The sequence below is a fragment of the Geotrypetes seraphini genome, chromosome 5 (genome assembly GCF_902459505.1).
Source record: "Geotrypetes seraphini chromosome 5, aGeoSer1.1, whole genome shotgun sequence".
Lineage (NCBI taxonomy): Eukaryota > Metazoa > Chordata > Amphibia > Gymnophiona > Dermophiidae > Geotrypetes > Geotrypetes seraphini.
Genome location: NC_047088.1, coordinates 45,747,327 through 45,773,542, shown reverse-complemented (window position 1 = coordinate 45,773,542; position 26,216 = coordinate 45,747,327). Strand labels below are relative to the sequence as shown.

Genomic DNA, 26,216 nt, shown 5'->3' with positions numbered 1-26,216 from the left:
CATTTCTTAGTGAGGAACATTTAGAGGTATGTCTACTAAAAGGCTTATAACATGTGCTTAGTGTGAAAGTGCTTAATGAATTTTGCAGTAAGTAACTTGTTTGTGTGCGCTAAGCATGCAGTGTTTATTTTTTTGTATTTATTTTCTGGAGAGGGCATGTCAGGATGGAGAATAGGTGTGGATGTGCTCTGATTACCACATGGTAACTGGTTAGCACATCTATAACACAAAAGTTCTTTGCACCTCTTAAATAGTAAGTGCTTCTCCTGTCAATTTTTTTTTCAGGGTACCCATTCTAATCCAAACATTAGCACACAAGGGAAAGGGGACTTGATATACACCCTTTCTGTGGTTACATATTACATACAGGCACTTATTTTGTACCTAGGGGCAACAGAGGGTTAAGTGACATCCCCAGAGTCACAAGGAGCTGCAGTGGGAATTGAACCCAATTCACAAGCTGCTGCGCTAACCACTAGGCCACTCCTCTACAACCTGAAAGAGAAATACTGAAAAGTGCCCTATTTCCTGGACACATTAGAAATAGGCTTGGAGGGGCATAATAAAAAAAAACGTCTAAGTCCCCTTTTGGCCTAAGTCAGCAGATGCTGAAGTTGGCAGCAGGGAAATATCCATTCTAAAAAAAAAAACGTCCAAACTGAGGGTTTTTTTTAGAGAATGGCCTACCTGCACGTTCAGCAATGTACTTGCTCAGACTGCTATTACATCTATCCCTACACCACATTCCCAACCAAAAAATCGCCCAAGTCCCAAATGCCCAAACCCAGACCTTTTAGGCAAAGGAGGGGCCAGTCCTTCGTCTAAAAGCAGGATTCTGTAACTGGCATCTGTCAAAAAACAATGCCGGTTACAGAATCCTGTAACTGCCCCCACCACAACGACCGCTAACCTCTCCTGCCGCGATTGCGATCCCCCCTAACAAAACCCCAAACCGGCAGGAGGGAGTCCAAGCCCTCCTGCCAACACCCCACCTTCCCCGCGAATACCGGCAGGAGGGAACCCAGGTCCTTCTGCCGAAGACAGCCCCATGACAACCCCCCCCCCCCGGCGAATTCCAGCAGGAAGGATCCCAAGCCCTCCTGCCAAAGATGGTCCCCCGACACCCCCCCATGACAATACCGACAGGAGGGAGCCCAAGCCCTCTAGCTGGAAGGCGAATCCCCAAATGCCCTTCCTGAACCCTGAACCGGCAGGAGGGAACCCAAGCCCTCCTGCCAGAAGGCAAACCCCCCTCCCCCAGCAGGAGGGAGCCTAAGCCCTCCTGCCAGAAGGTGCACCCCCCCATGAACCCCTCCAATGCGTCCTCCCTCAACTAACCTAATCAGATGGACGGACGGATCCTCCGGCTGGCCCGCCATCTTCCAAATGGCGGGCCTGCCCCTTCCCAGAGCATTGTGGGATGCACCGGGGAGGGGCCATGGGCCTGATTGGCCTAAGCGCCTAAGGCCCATCCACCCAATTCCGGTTGGCCCAGTTGCCTAAGGCCCCTCCTAAGGGCAGGCCTCAGGCGCCTGGGCCAATCAGGCCCAAGGCCCCTTCCCAGTGCATCTCATAATGTACTGGGAAGGGGCAGGCACGCCATTTGGAAGATGGCGGGCCTGCCGGCCGGAGGACCCATCCATCCGTCCATCTGATTAGGTTAGTTGGGAGAGGGGGGTCCGGGTACATGATGAGGTATTCAGGGGGCACGCCTTCCAGCAGAGGGGCAGCAGAGGGGCTCCCTCCTGCCGGTTCAGGGTTTCAGGGGGGGGGTGTTGGGGGTTCGCTTACCGGCAGGAGGGCCTGGGCTCCCTCCTGCTGGTAATCATGGGTGGTGGGGGGTTGGCAGGAGGGCTTGGGATCCCTCCTGCCGGTTCGGGGTTTTATCGGGGGGGGGGGATCTCAATCACAGGAGAGATTAGGCATTTCTCCTGCCGTGCGTTGCGGTGGGAGGTGGGTAGGTTGCTGGGGCTGCTGAACTGATCGCGGTAGCTGCGATCAGCTCAGAGGCCCCTATTTGGAACTTATATCTGTTTTGACTTGGTCTAAGTCAAAACGTAAAAGTTACGACTGGGCAATCTCCTTAGACTTTTGGTTATGCAGTATGACTAAGTCTAGGTCGGCCCACCTCCTGCCCTTTCCCCTCCTCTAAAAATGCCTCTTTTCGCTCTAGGCGTTCAGAGGCAGGGTAAAGGCCTAAGCTGGTTTTAGATATGTCTAAAACCAGCTTTGATTATCGGTACTTGGCCGATCTGTCTTTTTGATCGTCTAAGTACCGATTTAGGCCACTTTTGAATGTTTTTTTTTTATTTTTTATTATGAGCCCCTTAGTATATGGGGAAAGTCCTGCATTAGCATGCACTAAAGCCCATTGACTAGCACCCTTTAGTAGACATAGTCTTTAGTTGTATTCAAATACAGACCATAACATTACACCAAATTACAGATCTAGAGAAGGCCTCTGATTTCCAACTAGTATTTTTCCCTCCACCCACTCCACTGTGCAACTTTTAGAAGACATGACAACTGGAATCTCTGGAGGCTCGTGGCAGTAGAGAGCTATGACTATCTTTAAAAAGCAGTCCCTACTTTATTCCTTAGGAAGACAGGCATATACTATACTGAACATCTTAGTCACTGTAAATGCTGCAATTTAGTCCTACCCACATCTGTAAAGCTATTGCGTTTTATATGGCCTGCAGAACTACTTCAGAATCAAGCTTCCTACCCACATCTGTAAAGCTATTTTATATGTCCTGCAGAACTACTTCAGAATCAAGCTTAAGAGTGTTTTAGAGCAGGATTTCTCAACCTGATCCTTGGGATCACCCTGTTCAGACTGGCTTCCCAGGTATCTACAATTACAGTAAAGCAAATGATATATATTTGCATCTCCACTGCATGCAAGTATATCTTATGTGTATTCATTGTGGATATCCTGAGGACTAGCTTGGGAACTACTGTTCTGCAGGTAAAAGCCATTTTGTTCTTGTAGAACCTTTGAACAACAATAATGTTAGATGGCTGTACTTCTCTTGCAAAAGGAAGGAGACCTGTGGTTCCCATTCACCGTTGTTAACTGTATACAAAATACAAAAAAGTCCAATACAAAGCAGGGCTTCTATTACTGAATGTGATTCTTGCTCATTTATAAGACAAGACTATGGGCCCTATATACAAAACTGAGGAAGTGTGTAAGGATAGTATTTAGTAATAATTTATTGGCCCAGCAATTATGGGGCTATCTGTGGTTTATAAAACTAGTAAAACTGAAGTTACCATAAAATAAGGCCGCCTGCAGTAGGTATCAGAAAGAAATTTACAATACAATTATTGAGTTTTGAGAATTTAAGGTTACTTGTTGTTTGTAAAACAAAGTAAACACTTCCTGTTTCTAAATGTTTACTATTTATAAAAGCAAACTAAATAAAGCTTTTCAGAACATTGTGACTGAAAAACTATACATTTGCCTAGTAATAAAGATTGAGCTTTGAATAAGAATGCATTCTTAGACAAAAATATATACATCCTAGGACTGGTATGACAGCAATGGGTTCAATATACTGTTAAGAGTAGTATTTTGGATGAAGTTGCCACCAGCTGCACTTTCATAAACTCTTATCACATAACCATATCTCCAAGGCTTTTCACAAGACTTTTCGACTGATGTTATCTCATAAGCACATGACTAAACAAATCTATGTTCCTTACCAGTCCAGACAGTATATATGTTGCCTTGCTAATAGAGGGCCTGATTTACTAAAGACTTTTTCCTTCATCTGTAGCAAGGTATAAAAGAGCTTAGTAAATAAGTCCCATAGTAAGCTAGAGTTGTACATGTGAAACAAAGCTATTTAAAGGGCCAAACCTGATTGGCTGTAGCTGTTGCAGCGAAGGGGACGCTGGTAGCAGGTGTTGTTGCTGCAGACACAGTGGTGGGCGTGGCACCGTGCATCATGGGCACTTTTCAGTAGGGAACCATGGAAGCGACATACAGGAGGGTGGAGCATTTATGGTAACCATGGCAACATATGTGGATTTGGGGGCGTGGCAGGAGGTATCACAGCAACAAGCCATGTGGCATCACCATGAAGGATACACCAGGGCGCAGCATGCAATCACAGTGCAAAGCAAGACAGCAGTTTTCAAAAAAATAAAAAATAAAAAGAGAGAGAGAAGGGGAAAAGCCAATTATAATTAAACTAAAACATTCTTAACACTTTGTATAGTTATAAGCATAAAATGTCTTACACTGTCCTACTGAACGAAAAACATGATGTATTCCACATATCCTGAACAGTGTCTTTAACCTGTCCTTTATCCTTCCTCTCTGAGAAGTGGTCCTCTTTATTTATTACCCCCCCCATTTTAATCAAGCTACGCTAGAGGTGTTTAGGTCAAACAAGTGAGGTAAGCGCTCTGATGCTCATGAGCATCGGAGCATTTACTGCGCTGGCTCAAGGTAAAAACCTCTAGCATAGCTTAATAAAAGAGGCCCTAAGTGTATGGCTGATAATCCCCCCTTTCCTTAATATTTTTGCTATGCTCGACACACCTAAAAAGTACATAGAGGGCCTTTTACTAAGGTGCGCTAAACGCTAACGCATCCATTATAGTCTATGGACACGGCTAGTGCACCTTAGTAAAAAGGACCCCATAGTGTTTACTTTCTGTAGAATTGGATTATATTATACAAAACTTTATAGTTTATATAGGGTAAAATTTAGTAAAAGTAAAGCAGCATTTGAATTAAGCAGTAGGGCACAGCAGGCCATGCATTTCTGCCAGTTTAGGGCCCTGTGCAAGGATGCCAAGCTGAAAGTCAAGTGCCAGTTATCACCACAGATGTGCCGGCTAGAGCTGACGTGCTGGCTAAAATCATCAAAATATTAGTACAGCTCTGCTGCCTCTTTTGGATCTCATTTCTCTTAAGTCTTAGATCTTTATTTCTTGTACCAGTGAGGATAAAAGGCATGCAACATTTAGCAGAACTAGGGATACTACATGAATCCAGAAAAAGGAGGATGGATTGAGGCATCTGGGTTTTACTTCCATTGAAAGCAATGTCTCAATCCGTCCTCTTTTTTCCGAAGCCATTTGGTGCTACTGGCCAAACCAACAAAGAGGCTGGTTCTAGCAATAAAGATAGTATCAAAAAATGTCCAAAGGTATAATTCTAAGGTTTAACTTGTATTGCAAAAAAAACATGTGACTATATTTCACCTAAAAAGGCTGCAATAGGGGCTAGTGAACATTTATGAAATCCAAGTCCTTTGCTACAAGCTTTAATGATGGAGGATTATTTAATTCCATTGCACAGGTGTAAGATATGTTTTTTGTGGTTGTTCTGAAATTTACTCTTTGAAGTCTCTAACCCCCCCCTCCTTTACAAAGCCGCGCTAGTGTTTTTAGCTCCGGCTGAGGCGGCAACAGCTCGGATGCTTATAGGAATTCTATGGGCATAGAACCTGTACCATGGCAGTTGGCGCTAACAATGCCAGCGCTGCTTTGTAAAGGAGGGGGCTAATTTCATAAACCTTCACTGACCCCTGATGCAGTCTTTCAAACAAAATGTGGTCACACTGGGTTGGAGAATGACATGGGGACAAAGTTTGTCCCCCGCTAACTCTGTCTCCATCCTCACCCATCCCCGTGGGCACTGTCCCCGTCCCCTCTAACTCTGTTCCTGCGACCTCTGTCCTCATCCCGTCCCTGCGGACTCTGTCCTCATTTGCATAAGCCTCGAACGCTTAAGATTTTATATTCACTCTCTTAAACATCTCACTGAGTATAAAGAGTGTTAAATGTAAGAACAGGATTGCACTGAAGAGAAAACTGATGGCATAGATTAAGGATATTAAATGGGACAAGGGATATGACTGTGAAATGGGCAGAAGCTTTTAGCAGGATTTCAGAGACAGAGCTGGGGATATGAGACAGGAGCTAGAAAAGACTTAAAAACGTGGAAGAAAGAAACTGCAACCAACTTAATTCAGAAAATTAAAATGTTTAAATTTAGGAATTGGAATATGTCAGCAGACTATCCTTTCGCATTGGGTTTTATATGTTATTTATATATAGGGTCAATATTTAAAGGGGTTTAACCAGGCAGGAGAAGCTCCTGCCAATTAAACCCCGCTGAGCTAACTGGTCACCTAATATTCAACAGCACTTAGGGCTAGATTCATTAAACCTTCTGATCCCGTACAGACGATCGCAAAACCAGTATTACACAAGCAAAATATCTGCCCATAAAAATAACTGGAAATAACCCCAAACAACCTCACTGCTGCCAACAGCCCCTCCCCCTCACGAGACAAACACAGCCCCCCTCCCCCCCTGAAAAAGGCAGGAGGGATGCCCACTTCTTCCTGCCATCAGCCTCCCCCTCTCGTACTTTTCCGTTGGGAGCAGGAGGGGTGCCTCCTGCTTCTGGAATGCACTGCAGGCCTTAGGTCCAGCTCCGGTGCATCATGTGATGAACAGGGAGGGGCCTAAGGCCCTGATTGGCTCAGGCACCTCAGACTCCCAAGGCGCTTGAGCTAATCAGTGACTTCCTTAGGTAGGAGCCTAAGGAAGTCCCTGATTGGCCATTGTGTTTGGCCAATCAGGGACTTCCGTAGGCTCCTATCTAAGGAAGTAATTGATTGGTTCAGGTGCCTCGGGCTCCTCCTAAGGGAAGAGCCTGAGGCGCCTGAGCTAATCAGGGCCTTAGGCCCCTCCCCGTGCCCCCGGTACCTTTTTTCAAAGATGAAAGCAGGAGGGAAGCAAGGTGACTATCGTCAAGGCCTGCCAAACCAAAATGGCGGGCCTTCCCTCCTCAGTTTATCATGTGATGCATGGGGAGGGGTCCAAGGCCCTGAGTGGCTCAGACGCCTAAAGCCCCTCCCGAGTTTAAGGCATCTGAGCCAATCAGGGTCCTAGGCCTCTCCCCATGCATCATATGGGATAGAGGGAAGAACCCAAGGTCCTGATTGGCTCAGACGCCAAAGGCCCCTCTCCTTGGGAGAAGCCTTAGGCATCTGAGCCAATCAGGGCCTTTGGTCCCTCCCAGTGTATCACATGATGCACTGAAGAGGGAAAGCCCGCCATTTTGAATCGGCGGGCCTTGAAGGTGGAGTCATCGTGCTTCCCTCCTACTTTCATCTTTGAAAAAAAGGTACCGGAGGGGTTCTGGGGAGCATCATGTAGCAGGAGGGAGTGGGCATCCCTCCTGCCTTTTTTGGGGGGGGCATGAAGGGGGAGGATAAGGGATTGTTCGGGTTGGACACCTGACATGGGAGTGGGCCTTAAGCGACAGGAGGGAGTAGGCATCCTTTCCTCATGTGGTAGGGGGTGAGGTCGCCATGGCAGGAGGGAGTGGGCATCCTTCATCCCAATTTTCGCTAGGGGGGGAATTCCCAGTGCTGTATTCATAGGGGCTCATCGGGGAGGGTAGTCATCATTGGTGGTGGGGGGCTTTTTTTTAATTAATGAGGCAGATATTGTGCATGTGTAACAAGCAAAGCATATGTGCCCCCATTAAAAAAAAAGTTTTTCTGTTCCGAACAGCTGAGTGGCAGGAGGCTTTCCTTTGCCTCTCTCCTCTTTAGGCTTCCCCTGCCAGCTCTGCACATGTGTGAGAGTTGCTCTCACAGCAATGAATCGGACGGGAGAGTCGGGGATTACAACAAACCTCCGCGTAAAACATTTGAATGCAAACTTTTTAGTGGATAAATAGCTCTTTTTGAATCGGCCAAAAATCGGATCGGAGCAGCCCCACATGGTCTTACCGATCCTCTTTAGTGCATCTGGGCCCAAGTTAGGTGTGCTGATTCAGTATTCTATAACTACATGCACAGCATTTCAGAATGCCCCTGATATGCCCATAGCTACACTTCCTTCTGAGTTACACATTAGTAGAGTTAGACACCGTGCCTTATAGAATAGCGTGCAGCCTGATGCATGTGAAAATTTTAATGAGAAACATAGAAACATAGAAATAGACGGCAGATAAGGGCCCACGGCCCATCTAGTCTGCCCACCTTAATGTCCCTCCCCTACCTTTGCCCTGTGAATAGATCCCATGTGCTGATCCCATTTGGCCTTAAAATCAGGCACGCTGCTGGCCTCAATCACCTGTAGTGGAAGACTATTCCAGCGATCAACCACTCTTTCAGTGAAAAAGAATTTCCTGGCGTCACCTCATAGTTTCCCGCCCCTGATTTTCAACGGATGCCCTCTTGTTGTCGTGGGACCCTTGAAAAAGAAGATATCTTCCTCCGCCTCGATGCGGCCCGTAAGATACTTGAACGTCTCGATCATGTCCCCCCTCTCTCTGCGCTCCTCGAGCGAGTATAGCTGCAATTTGTCAAGCCGTTTTTCGTATGGTAGATCCTTGAGTCCCGAGACCATCCGGGTGGCCATTCTTTGCACCGACTCCAGTCTCAGCACATCCTTGCGATAATGCAGCCTCCAGAATTGCACACAGTACTCCAGGTGGGGCCTCACCATGGATCTATACAATGGCATAATGACTTCCGCCTTACGACTGACGAAACCCCTTCGTATGCAGCCCATGATTTGTCTTGCCTTGGACGAAGCCTGTTCCACTTGATTGGCAGACTTCATGTCCTCACTGACGATTACCCCCAAGTCTCGTTCTGCTACCGTTTTTGCTAGGATCTCGCCATTAAGGGTATAAGACTTGCATGGATTCTGGCTGCCCAGGTGCATAACTTTGCATTTTTTGGCATTGAAGTTTAGTTGCCATGTCCTAGACCATCGCTCCAGTAGGAGTAGGTCGTGCATCATGTTGTCGGGCACTGAATCTTCGTCTGTTGTGCATTTGCCCACTACATTACTCAGTTTGGCGTCATCGGCGAATAATGTTATTTTACCTCGAAGACCTTCTGCCAAGTCTCTTATAAAGATGTTGAATAGGATTGGGCCCAAGACTGAGCCCTGTGGTACTCCACTAATCACCTCCGTCATTTCGGAGGGGGTGCCGTTCACCACCACCCTTTGGAGCCTACCTCCAAGCCAGCTCCCAACCCATTTCGTCAATGTGTTACCTAATCCTATAGAACTCATCTTGCTCAGTAACCTGCGGTGTGGTACGCTATCGAATGCTTTGCTAAAGTCCAGGTACACGATGTCCAGGGACTCCCCAATATCCAGCTTCCCCGTTACCCAGTCAAAGAAGCTGATCAGGTTGGATTGGCAGGATCTCCCCTTAGTAAATCCATGTTGTCGGGGATCCCGTAGATTCTCCTCATCCAGGATCTTATCTAATTGGTGTTTGATTAGAGTTTCCATTAGTTTGCTCACTATCGATGTTAGACTCACTGGTCTGTAGTTTGCTGTCTCCATCTTTGAGCCTTTCTTGTGGAGTGGAATGACGTTAGCCGTCCTCCAGTCCAACGGGACGCTGCCTGTACTAAGGGAGAGGTTGAAGAGCGCGGACAGTGGCTCCGCCAAGACATCACTCAGCTCCCTAAGCATCCTGGGGTGCAGGTTGTCTGGCCCCATTGCTTTGTTAACCTTGAGCTTTGACAGCTCACCGTAGACACTGCTGGGCGTAAACTCAAAGTTACTAAACGGGTCAACTGAGCCAACCCTTGTCTGTAGCTGAGGGCCGAGCCCTGGCGCTTCTCGGGTGAAGACTGAGCAGAAGTATTCATTTAATAGTTGGGCTTTTTCCGAATCCTTTTCCACATAGTCTCCGTCTGGTTTCCTAAGACGTACAATCCCGCCTGAGTTTTTTCTTCTATCACTGATATACCTGAAGAAGGATTTATCTCCCTTCTGGATGTTCTTTGCTAGAGACTCCTCCATGAGGAATTTAGCCTCCCTGACTGCTGTTTTGACGGCTTTTGATTTGGCCAGGTAGTCTGCTCTAGAGTCCTGCTTCCCTGATTGTTTGTAAGAGATGAATGCTTTTTTCTTCTCCTTGATCAGGTCTGAGATCTCCGCAGTAAACCACTGTGGCTTATTGTTCCTTCGCCGTTTACTTACTGATTTTACATAGCGGATTGTTGCTTCTTGTATGGTTGCTTTCAAAGTCGACCACATGTCTTCCATGTTATCGGTTTCTTCTTGGCTTTGTAGCGCTTGGTGAACGAAGTCTCCCATTTCTTTGAAATTTGTGTCCTTGAATTTGAGGACTTTGGTTAGTGTAGTAGATTTAGTGAAACCTTTCCTGATATTGAACCATACCATGTTGTGGTCACTGGAGGCCAATGTGTCGCCCACCGAGACCTCTGTGACACTTTCTCCATTGGTAAGTATCAGGTCCAGTATTGCCTGATCCCTTGTCGGTTCCAACACCAGTTGCCTGAGGCTTGCTCCTTTCATAGAGTTTAATAGCCTCCTGCTGCTGCCGGAAGCAGAGGTAAGTGTAACCCAATCCACATCAGGCATGTTGAAGTCACCTAGCAATACTGTGTCCCCACGCAAGGTGATATTTTCTATATCTTCGATTATTTCCATATCCAGGTCATCCTGTTGTCTTGGGGGTCTGTAAATTACGCCAAGATACAAGCATTTGTCCTTCCCTCTGGCCAAATTAACCCAAAGGGATTCCCCAGTATACTGGACATCTGAGATTCTCGTGACCTTAATGTCATCTTTAGTATATAATGCTACACCCCCTCCCTTCCTACCCTCTCTGTCCCGGCGAAGCAAGTTGTAACCCGGTATGACCATGTCCCACCCGTGGGAGTCTGTGAGCCAGGTTTCGGATATCGCCACCACATCCAGGTCGGCATTCCTTATTTCTGTTTCCAATTCCAGGATCTTGTTTCCTAAACTGTGTGCGTTGACGTACATAGCCCTCCATGTTATATTTTTGTTATGTCTCAGTGGGGATATTCCTGTTTGAGCTATTTGAACACCTTTAGCATTGTTTGTGTTATTTGTGCTTTCCTGAGGCTCAGAACCACAATGTGTACTCCCCATATACCCAGAACTACAGTGTGTACTCCCCCTAGACCCGGAATTACAATGTGACCCATAAATATGATGTGACCCTACTCCCGGCTCAAAAGTGTGTGCACTCACCCCTGACCCAGAATTTCGGTGTCTACTTTCCTCAGCCTCATAAATGTATTGGCATTTTAGTTCGCCTGGTATGTTGTTTGTGCCTGTACCCTCCCCCGACTTACCTAGTTTAAAGCCCTGTGGAGTAGGCGGGCTAGGCAGTGTCCAAGGACATTTTTCCCTCTTCTGGTTAGGTGTAGCCCGTCGTGTCCCTGTAGTCCTTGCAATGCTTCTCCATGGTGCAGAAACCCGAAGTTCATCTCCTTGCACCATCCTCGCAGCCAGTCGTTCGCCCTTTGTATTCGATCCTCTCTGGCTCTGCCCTTGCCCCTCACTGGGAGAATCGAGGAGAAGACTACCTGCGCATCCATCCTCCTCAGCTTCTCCAAGTAACTTCAATAATTGGTTGTTAGCATCCAATTATTGATAGTTAAGGGCTTGCTACTCAATTAATCTGCACATACATCTTGTGTGCAAGTCCAGATTTGGGTGCGATATATAGAATAAGGGGGTTGGTGCCTAAAATTCCACCTGAAGAGGATACCAAAATACAAATTATTTCTCTTTAAATTTCAATATACATTTACAGGGAAATTTTTTTTAAAAAAGTGGCTTCCAAAGCTAAAACTCAGGGTTTCAGGGAAAAAAAAATGCCTTCTTCCTGAGTTTAGCCACATCTGGCGGCCCTTCCCTCCTCAGTGGATGGGCAGACTAGATGGGCCATTTGGCCTTTATCTGCCGTCATGTTTCTATGTTTCTATTATCTCCACAAAACTTTGTGCTTTTATTTTGAAAATAAGCCTTCATAATTATCTGCCTCATTTAAGCACACTACCAAAAGAGTGGATCTAGTTTGAATCAAATCCTGAAAATCCTCCAGAAATCCCGTTAAATCAAAGTCAGTTGATACTAACTGGTCCACTCTTAAATCAGAGGATACTTTCTTTTTCTGCGGGTTATAGTAACTATTTACTATAGGTAAGGAATCTATGTTTGCCAAACCCACAATTTCTTTAAAATATTTCCATCGTAAAATCTCTGAAGATAAAAAATGTGTCATTGGAAAACTGACAAAACGCAGATTCCTTACCCATGACATATTTTCTATCATCTCAAGTCTAGAATGTATTATATGGGAATCCTTAACAGCTGAGGATGAAACCACTTGTAAAGTAGATATTTGTGATTCAGTTGCTGATAAATGTTTATCCAATACTTTCAAATTTGAGTCAACATTTTCCAGCTTCTGAGCAACTTCCTGGGAAAATATTACATTTTGACTTGCTACCAACTTTAACAACCCCTCTATTCCCCTTCGGAAAATTGCGAGCCATGGAATCGAGGGTGAAATACTCACTTGGATTAAAAACTGGCTGGAGCATAGGAAACAGAGAGTGGGGGTAAATGGACAATACTCGGACTGGAAGAGCGTCACCAGTGGGGTGCCGCAGGGCTCAGTGCTTGGACCCGTGCTCTTTAACATCTTTATAAACGATCTGGACATAGGTACAACGAGCGAGGTGATTAAATTTGCGGACGATACGAAGTTATTCAGAGTAGTGAAGATGCAGGGGGATTGCGAAGATCTGCAACATGACATAATCAGGCTCGAGGAATGGGAATTAACATGGCAGATGAGGTTCAACGTGGATAAATGTAAAGTGATGCATGTCGGTAACAAAAATCTCATGCACGAATACAGGATGATCAGGGCGTTACTTGGAGAGATCTCCCAGGAAAGGGACTTGTGAGTTCTGATCGACAAGTTGATGAAGCTGTCCACACAATGTGTGGCGGTGGCAAAAAGGGCAAACAGAATGCTAGGAATGATAAAGAAGGGGATCACGAACAGATCAGAGAAGGTTATCATGCCACTGTACCTGGCCATGGTGCACCCTCACCTGGAGTACTGCGTCCAGCACTGGTCGCCGTACATGAAGAAGGACACGGTACTACTCGAAAGGGTCCAGAGAACTAAGATGGTTAAGGGGTTGGAGGAGCTGCCGTACAGCGACAGATTAGAGAAACTGGGCCTCTTCTCCCTCAAACAGAGGAGATTGAGAGGGGACATGATCAAAACATTCAAAGTACTGAAGGGGACAGACTTAGTAGATAAGGACAGGTTGTTCACCCTCTCCAAGGTAGGGAGAACGAGAGGGCACTTTCTAAAGTTGAAAGGGGATAGATTCCGTACAAACGTAAGGAAGTTCTTCTTCACCCAGAGTGGTAGAAAACTGGAACGCTCTTCCGGAGTCTGTCATAGGGGAAAACACCCTCCAGGGATTCAAGACAAAGTTAGACAAGTTCCTGCTGAACCGGAATGTTCTCAGGTAGGGCTAGTCTTGTTTAGGGTGCTGGTCTTTGACCAGAGGGCCGCCACGTGAGCGGACTGCTGGGCATGATGGACCACTGATCTGACCCAGCAGCAGCAATTCTTATGTTCTAAATCTTTAAGGGATATATCTTATGGAATCTCCCTTGTCCCTTGTTTAACCAAGGTCCATTCATGAAAAGAAATGGCCTTAGGCATCTCCTTGAAAACCATCAAGGAGGATGTCTGTAGACCAGGGAACTCTAATGGAGAATTATTGGGCCCTTGAACTGAGCCCAAATCACATGATATTATTGGAGGGAGTGGAGAAATTCTATCTAAGGGAATGAGAGATGCCCCTGATAAAGAATCAGTGTTTGCTGTCTGTCCCATCACATTAATAAGCAGTAGGTGCCGGTCCATAGGGCCTGCTACTGGTGTCGCACTTTTGTTCTTCACTTTTCTTTTTCCCATAATCGTTCTCAGTATAAAGAAAATTAAACAGTCTCACCCAGTTCAATAAAAGGCCCTTTTAGCTCCAACTGGATCCTTTGGCCATGCCCTAAGGCTGTGAGCTGCAATCGCGGTGTCCTTGTCACTTAAAAGTGAAGGACCCTGATGACTTGGGCTGATTGTCTACAAGGGTGCCTGCTGATAATCGGCACCCAAATTCTCACCTTTCAAGCTGAAAATCAAAAGCACTGAGGCAAACAGTGCCAGGAAACAGTCCCTCTAGTTCACCAAAACGACAGGTAAGTTCTCCCCTGAATAAGTTTCTTGAAAGGTCTTATTTACTAAACCCTGTTGGAGTTGTTTCTGGCACTTGGGGAAAAGCAGCCATGGACTAAAGCAGGGCAATGATCGCTATTACACATAAGGGGGTAAATTCTCTATATATGGCGCTTTGGGCTGTGCATGCAAATTTGAGCATCTGCCCAATTTATACAATTATTTCTTTAAAATTATTTATAACCCACCTATCTACAAATCTAAGCGAGAAACAACATCACCTACATGATACATGCAACCTAATTGAATAACAAACCAATTAGCACTGATAATTGTCAATAATCCTGACAAGAAATTATTAGCATTAATTGGATTTAATGAAAAGTTATGTGTGAAAATTTAGGCATGGGATCTGCGCCTAAATTTTACTTGCGAATCCAAAAATGGAGAATAGAAATGGGAGGATCATGGGCAGATCAGGAGCGTTCTTACAATTTACACAAGTAATTGTAGAATAAAGGGTATCCATGCCTAATTTAGGCATGACCAAGTTTCAGTTACTGCAAATGGATGCAGCTAAAATTAGGTGTGGTTCCGAGGTGTAAGCATTATTTTATAAACCGCCTAATCCTAAGCACTGTTTATAGAATAGTGTTGAGTGGGGTTTTTTTCAGAATCAATTGTTTAGGTGCCATATAAAGAATTTACCTCTAATAGTGCAGCCACTAACAGGAAATGCAGTTACTATATCTGTGAAGTTAACTGTTCCACATTAAGCATAAAAACATGATGGCAGATAAAGGCTATATGGCCCATCCAGTCTGCCCATCCGCAGTAACCATTATCTCTTCCTCTCTAAGAGATCCCATGTGCCTATCCCACACTTGCTTGAATTCAGACACAGTCTTTGTCTCCACCACCTCTTCTGGGAGACTATCACCTATGCATCTACCACCCTTTCTGTAAAAAAGTATTTCCTTAGATCAGTGTTTTTCAACCTTTTTACACCTATGGACCGGCAGAAATAAAATAATTATTCTGTGGACCGGCATCGGTCCGTGGATCGGCAGTTGAAGAACACTGGGCTAAGTCGTGGGCCAGACCCCCCCATCTCTACTCCAGACCCCACCCCTATAATAATACTAATTGCACCTTGCACATCCCATGCCTCATCTGGAAGCCTTCCCTCTGACATTGCAACGTCAGAGAGAAGATTTCCGGTTCAGGCGCAGGATGCCTGTAGGAGCCACTGCCCGTGGCTTTGTGCACTGAATCAGTTAGGAAGAGGGAGCTGGTTCGAAGATAATGCCGCATCGATCGCACCATGGACCAGCGGTTGAAGAACACTGTTTTGGACCTGATGCACGTGCTGGCCCTGTGGACTGGCAGGAAATTTCTGTGGACCGGCACTGGTCCATGGACCGGTGGTTGAAGAACACTGCCTTAGATTACTCCTGAGTCTATCACCTCATAACTTCATCCTATGCCCTCTCATTTCCAAGTTTTCTTTCAAATAGGAGACTCAACTCATGCGCATTTACACTACATAGGTATTTAAACATCTCTATCAAATCTCCCCTCTCCTGCCTTTCCTCCAAAGTACACATATTGAGATCTTTAAGTCTGTCCCTATATGCCTTATGACGAAGACCACGCACCATTTTAGAAGCCTTCCTCTGGACCAACTCCATCCTTTTTATATCTTTTTGAAGGTGCATCATCCAGAATTAACATAAGAACATAAGCATTGCCTCTGCCGGGTCAGACCAGAGGTCCATCGTGCCCGGCAGTCCGCTCCCGCGGCAGCCCTCCAGGTCCATGACCTGAAAGTTTTCCCTACGTAACCTAAAATGTCCATACCCTATTCGCTCAATGTCCTGTAAGGTAAACCTCTATCTGTATCCTGTTATCCCCTTCGCTTCCAGGAAGTTATCCAGTCCCTTTTTGAACCCCAGAATTGTACTCTGTCTTATCACCTCTCCGGGACGCGCGTTCCAGGTGTCTACCACCCGTTGAGTGAAGAAGAACTTCCTTGCATTCGTTATGAATCTGTCTCCTCTCAGTTTTTCTGAATGACCTCTTGTTTTAGTTGTCCCTGCTAGTCTAAAGAATCTGTCCTTATCCACCTTCTCTATGCCTCTCATGATTTTATAAGTCTCAATCATGTCCCCTCTCAGTCTCCGCTTTTCCAGGGTAAAGAGGCCCAGCCTGTCTAACCGTTCGGCATATGAAAGGTTCTCCATACTCTTTATCATCCTCGTTGCTCTCCTCTGCACACAGTATTCTAAATGAGGACTCACCAGAGTCTTATACAGGGGCATTAACACCTCCAAGTTTTCCAAGTTTATTTAAAATGTTCAAAGTAAAGAAAGGGGTAACATTAGGGACATTCTTCTGTTTTCCAAGATACCAGCTGCGCTACCCATTAAACCTGAGAGTATAAAAATAGCCTTACTGGGTCAGACCAATGGTCAATCAAGCCCAGTAGCCCGTTCTCATGGTGGCCAATCCAGGTCCCTGGCCAAAACCCAAGGAGTAGCAACATTCCATGCTACCAATCCAGGGCAATCAGTGGCTTCCACATGCCTTTCTCAATAACAGACTATGGACTTATCCTCCAGGAAATTGTCCAAACCTTTCTTAAAACCAGTTATGTAAACCACTCTTACCACAACCTTTGGCAATGCGTTCCAGAGATGAATTATTCTCTGAGTGAAAAAATATTTACTCCTATTGGTTTTAAAAGTATTTCCCTATAACTTCATTGAGTGTCCCCTCGTCTTTGTTTTTTTTGACAGAGTGAAAAATCGATCCACTTGTACCTGTTCTACTCCACTCAGGAATTTGTAGACTTCAATCATATCTCCTCTCAGCCATCTCTTTTCCAAGCTGAAGAGCCCTAACCTTTTTAGTCTTTCCTCATACAAGGAGTTCCATCCCCTTTATCATCTTGGTAGCTCTTCTTTAAACCTTTTCTAACACCACTATATCTTCCTTGCGATAAGGTGACCAGAATTGAACGCCTTACTCCTGATGAGGTTGCACCATGGAGCGATACAGGGGCATTATAACATTCTTAGTCTTGTTAACTATCCCTTTTCAAATAATTCCTAGCATCCTGTTTGCTTTTTTGGCTCCTGTCACACATTGGGCAGGTTTCATCGTATTGTCTACGATGACACCAAGATCCTTTTCTTGGGCGCTATCCCCCAAGGTGGACCCTAGCATCCGGTAACTGTGATTTGGGTTATCCTTCCCAATGTGCATCACTTTGCATTTTCCACATTAAATTTCATCTGCCACTTGGATGCCCAGTCTTCCAATTTCCTAAGGTCTGCCTGCAATTTTTCACAATCTGCATGTGTTTTAACAATTTTGAACATTTTAGTGTCATCTGCAAATTTAATCACCTCACTCTTCGTTCCAATTTCCAGATCATTTATAAATAAGTTAAATAGCACCAGTCCCTATACATACCCCTGCGGCAGTGATTTACTTACCTGAGGGCTTATACTTGGGGCTTTGATCACCCTGCCCCATCGCTTCTAGTTTAAAGCCCTCTTCAGTAGATTAGCCAACCTGCTGCGAAAGACACTTCTTCCCTTCTTTGATAGATGGATACCATTCCTGCTCAGCAGCCCTTGGAAAATCATCCCATGGTCCAGGAAGCCAAAACGCTCTTGACGACACCATCCATGTAGCCAAGCATTCATCTCCAGGATGTGAGTTTCTCTGCCCTGGCCTTTACCCTCAACAGGGAAGATGGACGAGAATACCACCTGCACACCTAACTGCTTCACCTTCTCTCCCAGAGCCACAAAGTCACTTTTGATATGTTTGCAGGGGTACCTGGCAGTATCATTAGTGCCAATGTGGATGAGTAGCATCGGATAATAGTCATCAGGCTTGATGAGTCTCGGCAAGCTCTCCACAACATCTCGGATTTTGGCGCCAGGTAGACAGCATACCTCCCAGGACATCATGTCTGGTCTGCAGATGGACACTTCTGTACCCCTCAGAAGGGAATTGCCAACCACCACTACCTTATGCCTCTTAGTGGTTACGGATCCAGTAATTTTTGGGATTTCAAGCTTTGGTCTTTCCTCTCCCTGGGATGCTCTCATTTCTTCCACTTCCAGGGCTGCATATCGGTTCTTCATTTCAAGGGCGGCTAGAGTCACAGTACCAATCTTGTAGGGATCCGTAATCTGAGTCCAGATGTCTTCCCTCAACACAGCCTCTTCTTCCCCAGTGCTGGCAATCTTTGACACCTCATGAACCATTTCATCGATCTATCTCTCATTTCATAGATGCTTCTCAGTCTTGCCACCTCCTCTCTCAGTTCCTTTACTTCCTTCATGAGGGATTCAAGCTGAAGACAGCTTGCACATGGAACCACTCCTTCTGCTTGAGTAACATTTTCTGTCTGCACAGACAAAGAAGCTGTAACCTGCTTTGGTGACATGATGTTTCCCAGCCATATTATGGTTGCAGAAGTAGTTATACCTGGAAAAAAAAAAGAAAGAGCACAAAAATCCTACCAAAGCAATGCCCTGTTCCTGGTTGGCTGAAGAGCCTATAAATCAAAAAGATCCACCTTGGGGTGAGCAAAAGGGAATTAACACCAAACAGAGATTTTCCTCTGCAGCTATTTGTGCCCTAGATCTTATGCCCTGAAATGCAACCTAAAATACTGATCTAAACTAAAACACTTTTTTGTATGAAACCTTTACAAAGACTCTAAAGGCTACACTATTGCCTAACTGAATTTTGTGAGCTAAAAAAGAGAACTACAATGAAATAACCTATTGAATCCCAAGTTTACCTTTCCCAAGCTTGAATGCCAGCAGGCAAGATATTCCAATGGATGTTTCTTTCCCCTTAGTAGAGCAGATACTCCCTCATTTCCTCTTTAGGTGTGGGGAAAGGAAGAGTTTTCTGATCTGGTGAGAGGGGTTAGGTATTTCTGGTTTAAGTCCTGGCAGGTAGAGGGAAATAACTCACTGGTTCCGTAATAAAGTGGGATTGTACAAGAATATTTAAAATATGAATCTTGACCAGACTACTTGTCTGGTCAAGGCACACCAGACTACTTGTCAGCTCTGACCATACCTTATGTTCTGCCTTGTGTACTATGTTCATTAAATGACCAGCTCACGAGCCCACTAGGAATCCACAAGAAAAAGTGCCTTCTTTTTTTCTAGCTCTCAGCCTATGGGATGATCTGCTGTCTTATAAGCAGTTTATAACTAGATTAAAATTTCATTTATTTATGACTGCTTTTAACAAACAGCAGCAGTATCCATTATACCTTATGAACTACTCTTGCTATGAATGTCTTTTGTGCTCTTGTATTAATGTATCTTTCCTATATTGTTATGCAGGTTTTTTTTCAGTATTTCATGTTACTGGTTTTAATTGTAAATCATCTTGATTTGACTGTTCTCAAATTTGGCAATACAGTACATAAAATTTTTAAATATACATGCATTCATTGCTGGGGGAATTTCTGCAGACACGAGATATATTTAGAGAACCAGAGGTGCAGTATTTATATGGTTTCTGTCCCTTGCTGTGCAGACTTCAGACTTTGCTCCCATATATTCAGTTGTAGTGTTATGCTGCACTAAAGATAAGGAATTTCCAAGCTCATGGTGGTGTCTGCAGTGTACAGGGTGAGGCACACTTTTTCATTTGTGCCAATTTACCTGGCTACAATTCTGACTTTTACCATAACTGTAAGTTCTTTCTTTAAGAATCTCTTTCCCTCTGTGTATTTTTAAGTTGTTCAAGCTGCATTCATGCTTTATATGTGTCAGTGTCATGCCTACATGGGGTTATGGCAAGGGTCAGCATAACAGGACCCAGGCTTGCTTCATAACAGAGTGTAGTTAGTCAGGACTTGTTCCAGAATAGTTTTGATTACATTTCCTCAGCAATTGAGCTGTAATCAGACACAAACACCTGATTGCTGCAAATGTGTGCTGTCTGCCATGTTTGGGTGCGGCTGTAAAAAGCCAAGTGTGTGCTCTCATGAAAGATAGGCTGTTAAGATTTCATTAGATACCGATGGAAATACTGGAAAAATTAAATGTCAGCATGGAACAGCACTAATGTTATTCAATTGCAGGGCAACTCAATTCTGGTCGTCAAGGTTCACAGGCAGGTCAGGAATTTAGGATATCTACAATGAACATGCATGAGCGAGATTTGCATACAAAGGAGGCCGTGAATTCAAATCTCTCTCATGCATATCTGTGGTGGATATCCTGAAAATCTGGCCTGCCTGTGGATCTTAAGGACCAGAATTGAGTAGCCCTGCTCTATTGTGTACTCAAACCATTCATTATAATTGCCAACTCCATAGTTGCACAACTCTGGCCCTCGAGGGCCGTAATCCAGTCAGGTTTTCAGGATTTCCCCATTGAATTTGCATGAGATCTATTTGCCTGCACTACTTCCATTGTATGCAAATTCATTTGGGAAATCCTGAAAACCTGGCCTGGCAAGGGCCGAAGTTGGGTACCCTGAAGACTCCTTTGTAACCTTACAGTTAACACTAAGAATGGGTTCATACAATGCAGCAACTTGAGAAGAGGTGTACTGTGATCACATATCTGCATGATATTTTCCAATACACAGCCCTTATGGAAAGGGAACCAGTAGCCGCCTATTGGAATGATTAAGAGTTTTCCATGTACAAAGTAATCCTTGTAAATATGTTGAATAACAAAATCCAAAAACTGGATTGGTAGATTTTATTGCAAGATATGTGTATGACTTTGTTAAATTGGTTTTACCACGTCTTAAACAGGAGCTAAAAAAAATCAACATTAACAACTATGGAGTCAATATTCAAAATGATTTAACCACACAGGAAGAGACTTCTGCACAGCTATATTGCACTGGCTAACATCTGCTGGAACTTAACTAGAAAGTGCCACTAAATATTAGCACAGATTGCTGCAGCATCATCCCAGTTAGTGCTGGGATGGTCCAGATGCAGAGTCGGAGTGGACCAGGATGTTATCCAGACACTGCAGATATTCAATGCTCTTGCCCAGATAGCTAGCCAAGGGGCTCATTTTCAAAAAAGAAAAACATCCAAAAAGTGGCATAAAGGGGCAGATGAACATTTTTCTTGCCAAACCCTTTCAATTCACTATGTTCAAAACCTATATACTAGATCAGGGGTCTCAAAGTCCCTCCTTGAGGGCCGCAATCCAGTCGGGTTTTCAGGATTTCCCCAATGAATATGCATGAGATCTATGTGCATGCACTGCTTTCAATGCATATTCATTGGAGAAATCCTGAAAACCCGACTGGATTGCGGCCCTCAAGGAGGGACTTTGAGACCCCTGTACTAGATGGATTTCTATGCTGTTCATCTAAATCTCAGGGGGAAATGTTACGGGCAGGACTAGGGCAGGCTTATGACTTGGACATTTTACTACCATGATCAAACATTTAAGAATACGTCCAGGGCACAATTTGGATGTCTGTTTTAATAACGAACACCTGGCAAAAAAAAAAAAAAAAAGGTGCCCAAACTGACCAGATGACTACTGAAGAGATGTAAACATGACCCCCCACACTCAGTCACTGACTCCCTTCCCCCCCAACATGTAAATAAAACAGTACATATCTGTCTGTATGTCATCTACAGATGTTATGCCCAGTCCTAAGAGAGCAGCAATCAGGTGTCTGGAGTAGTCTGGTGATCAGTGTAGTGGACTGCAGAGAAAGGAACCCAGGCCCATATCTCACTTTAATTACTACACTTGTAGTGGAAGGTTTGAGCTCACTAAAACCTACCCAAAACCTACTGTACCATCATATAGGCGACACCTGTAGGCATAAGGGCTATTGGGGTGGTGTACAGTTGGGTCCAGTAGATTTGGGTTGAATTTATGGAGGGCTCACCATACACTATAAATGTTTATGGTGGGATGTGTACCTGGGCCTTTTAACATGAAGTTCACTACAGTGTCCCCAAGGGTGCGCCACTGCTGGGATGCATGTGTGGCCAGTCTACTAAAATTGCTGGCCCCTCTGTACCCCAATGGCTTGTTGTATGTGCTTTCTTTTGGACATGTTTTTTTTAATTGTTTCAGAACTGGCTTAAAAAGATAGACGCACATCTGAAAAATGGCCATTTTCGAAAAAACTCTTTGGTAGTGGATTTTTATGCGTCTTCTGTAAAACGTCTAAACTCGATTTAGACATCATATCGAAAATAGCTCTCCAAGTATGTTGGACTACACATAGGGGGAAATTCCATAAATCGCGACCTTAGAATTACATGGTTCTAACTGTACCGAAAGTCATTCTCGCAGTTAGAACCTTGTAATCCCATGCATAGACTAATTTCTGTACATAGAACCATGTAATTTCTTATGAAATGAAGGAACGGTTAAGTTGCAATAAATCCTCGTGAGTGTTGTAACATCTACATATCAGATAGAACCCGGAAGTCATCGGAGTTAAAAATACTGAAAATTGTCACTTAAAACCCTGTAATTCTAAGTTCGTGAAATGGCGCTGAAACTTAGGTGCCAAGGTCTGTTCTAAACTATTAATCTGCAATGGGCTCTTTGTGCAGAGCACCTTTTATAAAATACTAGTTCAGTATGGATCTTGCTCCTATCTTTGGGTGCCGCACTTTCATCTGCTGAAACCTGGTGTAAACATTGATGAACAATTAATGACAGTTGGGTGCATAAATGACCCTATCCTAAAACACCATGTCTAGTTTCTAGAAACGTCCCTGACACACCCATGCACATCCCTTGGCCATGCCCCCTTCTCAGTTGCATGCTATAAAATCATTTTACAGAACTGGGTGCAAGGCATAGCCACATGTAAACTAAAATGAACACCAATGAACACCAATTATTGATTGTTAATGGCTTATTAACCAATGAGTTGGCATGCAGATCTGTGATCTGCACCCAAATTTTGGTGATGCTATAGAATCTGGAGAATAATACAGTCCTGAACTATGTCTGCTTAGCTAGCCGGGTATGGCAGCAGGTATTGGCCATACCTAGATAACTTTGGTGTGCCACCAAACACCCAGACATTAAGGGCCAGATTCTATAAATGGTGCCTAAGCGCACCTACATTGTAGGCACCGCTCAGCGTGGTTGTCAATCAACTGCTAGGCGCCGCTTATAGAATCATGCCTAGCAGCGCGCAAACTTAGGCATCGCTAAGCGCATTGCTGAGGCATTCCTAAGCGTTGTAGAGGTAGGCGCTGGAACATTACACCGGGTTTTACTTGGCCTAATATACCAGCGCCTAACTCAGAAGTTTCAAGTAAGTTTTGATAAACCGCTCATTATAATACTGAGCGGTGTACAATTAAAAATGGGGGGAAAATAAAATATAAAGAATGAGGGATACATTACATAGACAGAGAATACAAGAGGGTAAGATAGTTATAGGGAAGTGGGTGGAACTACAATATCTTGATAGGAAAGAAGGAGGGAGAAGCCTAAGTCAACTACTCCTATTCTACACCCCTAACCATGCCTATTTTTCAGGAAGGTGTATGAGGGCACATTGCATCACTAGGCGCTGCTGAGTTTCATGTGGAACTCTTAATTATTGGTTTTTTTTTTAATGTATCAATAAAATTCAGTGGTGAAGTCAATTAATATGCCATTTAAGCTAATTGAAACAACCTGGGTTGAGCACGGATTTTAGTTAGGTGTCGATAGGCATCCGCAATTAGGGTGCCTAGCAGTGCCTAATTACGGCATACTTTATAGAATCTGGCCCTTAGTGCAGGTACGTGGATAGGTGCTACAGCTGGAAATCCAGACTTAATTTAGCCCATTATGGTCAGCACTTATAAAAACACTGACTGCCACAGGCTGAATGTGGCCCTGTGGGGTTTTTTTATGTATGTAATCCTGGTGAAAGTCAGAGGAAAATACCTGAAGATTGTTTTTACTATGCCTTGGTGTCAATATAACACATTAGGGCATAGGTCCTTATCATGGGTCAAAACCAAGTTACTAACTACCATTTCTTTTCCCATTTATATGATGGCCCAATATTTGGAGAGATATGGCTATAAAGCAAAAAAAAAAAAAAAAGTACAACACAGTTCACAAAGGCATCTTTCAAGTTAACACAACTGATAAATGAAAATGTGTATACTGTAGTTTCAGTGTAAATGCGCTCCCAAAAGTACCGGAAACAACATAATTTTGGAAGCAATATTCAAAAGGATGTCCAGAGATAAATAAGTGTTTGCCTGTGGGGGGAAAAGAAATCTGAAAAATGCTACCCCCCTCAGCTTGGGTAATGTACAAATGCTGTTCACAGGGCACTAGTTCTAACCAAGTGAAAAAAAAACAAAAAAGTTCAGACAGGTCTGGGAAGTCATTTTGAAATCTTTGCACCCATTCCCATGCAGGGTTCATGTGTGAGTGCTTGGTGGATTATCAAAGTGTTTTCCCTTTGAAAATGAACTTGTGATCCTAAGGGACTGCAAGCCTCCCAGGAAGCATCTTCATGGCCCTCCCCCTGCTTACTTCCTGTCATCTGATCTGCACAAAAACATCTTTAATCAAACATAGGAATAAGCTTACTCTCTAGTCTGGTGGTTCTCATCTTGGTCCTCAAAGCTCACCCGGCCAGACTGGTGTGGATACCTAAAGTGAATATGTATGAAATATATTTGCATTCAGTATTGACACTGGATGCATATATACCTCTTGTAAATTGACTAGGGATATGCAGAAAACCAACTGACCGAGTGGTCCCAAGGCCTAAGTTGCGAACCATATTACAGTATAATGTAACAAAACAAAACAAAAAAACCCAAACCAAAACAACATTGGAGAAAAGCAAAATCAGAGGAGGCCTTTCCTACAAGGTGATGTTTAATCATAAGAGCTGACAAATATGAGAGTAATGAAGAGGATATATCCCTTAAGGTCTTCTACAACAGAGGATGCATCACACCACTCAGCTATGCAGTTTTCAAAGGCATACATTAGGTTTCTACTATTATTTTTACATCAGGAAAATTTAGGAGTTTGTATAGAAAAACCTACCAACACTTGCAGTGGGTGTCATGCACAGTACTGACCCTGTACACCATGCAGTGAAGCGTGGAAAGATGAACAAAAGGGATACTCCATTAGTCAAGCTTTAGTGTAAGAAATAAACATTAACTAGAAGCAGGTAACATCTCATAGCATTCAGAATTTAAGCACATTCAAAACAGCCTAGATACTTAAACAGTATATAAGTTCTGAAACTTAGCTCTTAAAAATGAAGATCAAGATAATTTATGGATATCTGGGCAAAAAATAAACCCATCTCTCTTTCCCATAAGGTGAATACTGTACTATAATATGCATGCTTAGGAAAAAACCTAATTAATTTAAATTAATCAGATATTTTGGGGAAGGTTTAAGGAGCAGACAAAAACAGGGCAAAGCCTGCTGGCTTACTTTGTGCAAAGATTTAATTTCTTTCAGCTTCTTTAAGAGGGGAAAATCCACAGAAAACACTATAGAAGATACAATTTGAATAAGAATTTCTGTGGGACTTTTGCCCAATTTAGAAATTTTGCTAACCAGAAAAATTGCCCACCACATCTTCTTTATAGGATTCTTTTATTTAACTTTTTCTGTACATTTTTTTTTTTAATGCATTTCCAGAAACTGCAAAAAATGCTATCCCTGGAAAAACTGAATTGCAAGCTTGCTTTTGAACTTTTGTGTCCCATTATATTCATAAACTTATATCTGACTCTAGATATCTTTGTCTATAACTACACTCTTTTTATTTATCTATAAATGCTCAAATTTGGTCAGACACATTTTGGACCTTATTTTATCTGGATTTCCTTGGTATTCCAGTGTTACTTTAACCTCAGATGCAAACTGGATGATGCAGTTTGTATATAGTTTTTTGAAGCTATCATGATAAATAATGCTGGTCTTACAACTTCCTCAGCAGCATTATCATTCATGTCAACAATACTACGCTTCTCCCTCCGGATTTGCGGGGGATAGGGGCAGAGCCGGACCGCGAATGGCAAAAAACCGCGAATATCTGGCTCTGACCCACTCCCGCCTTCCCGGCCTTTCCTGGTGGTCTAGCGGGCTTTCGGGGCAGGAGCGATCTTTCTACG

At 44.0% G+C, this 26,216-nt stretch overlaps 1 protein-coding gene across 11 annotated transcripts in view; it reads right to left on the bottom strand.

Moving 5' to 3' along the window:
- MBNL3 (muscleblind like splicing regulator 3) overlaps window positions 1–26,216 on the bottom strand; it is a 293,323-nt gene that overhangs the window by 4,603 nt on the left and 262,504 nt on the right. For 5 of the 11 annotated variants that reach the window (XM_033944821.1, XM_033944820.1, XM_033944829.1 and 2 more), the window contains 2 exons: window positions 25,129–25,164; window positions 3,869–3,963 (listed from right to left, as the gene is read on the bottom strand). The exons of 3 other annotated variants lie outside the window; for them this stretch is intronic. In XM_033944821.1, the coding sequence (XP_033800712.1) occupies window positions 3,869–3,963; window positions 25,129–25,164 (131 nt within the window). The remainder of the gene's footprint in view (window positions 1–3,868; window positions 3,964–25,128; window positions 25,165–26,216) is intronic. 3 more of the 11 variants (XM_033944824.1, XM_033944827.1, XR_004539476.1) reach the window with 2 other exon arrangements.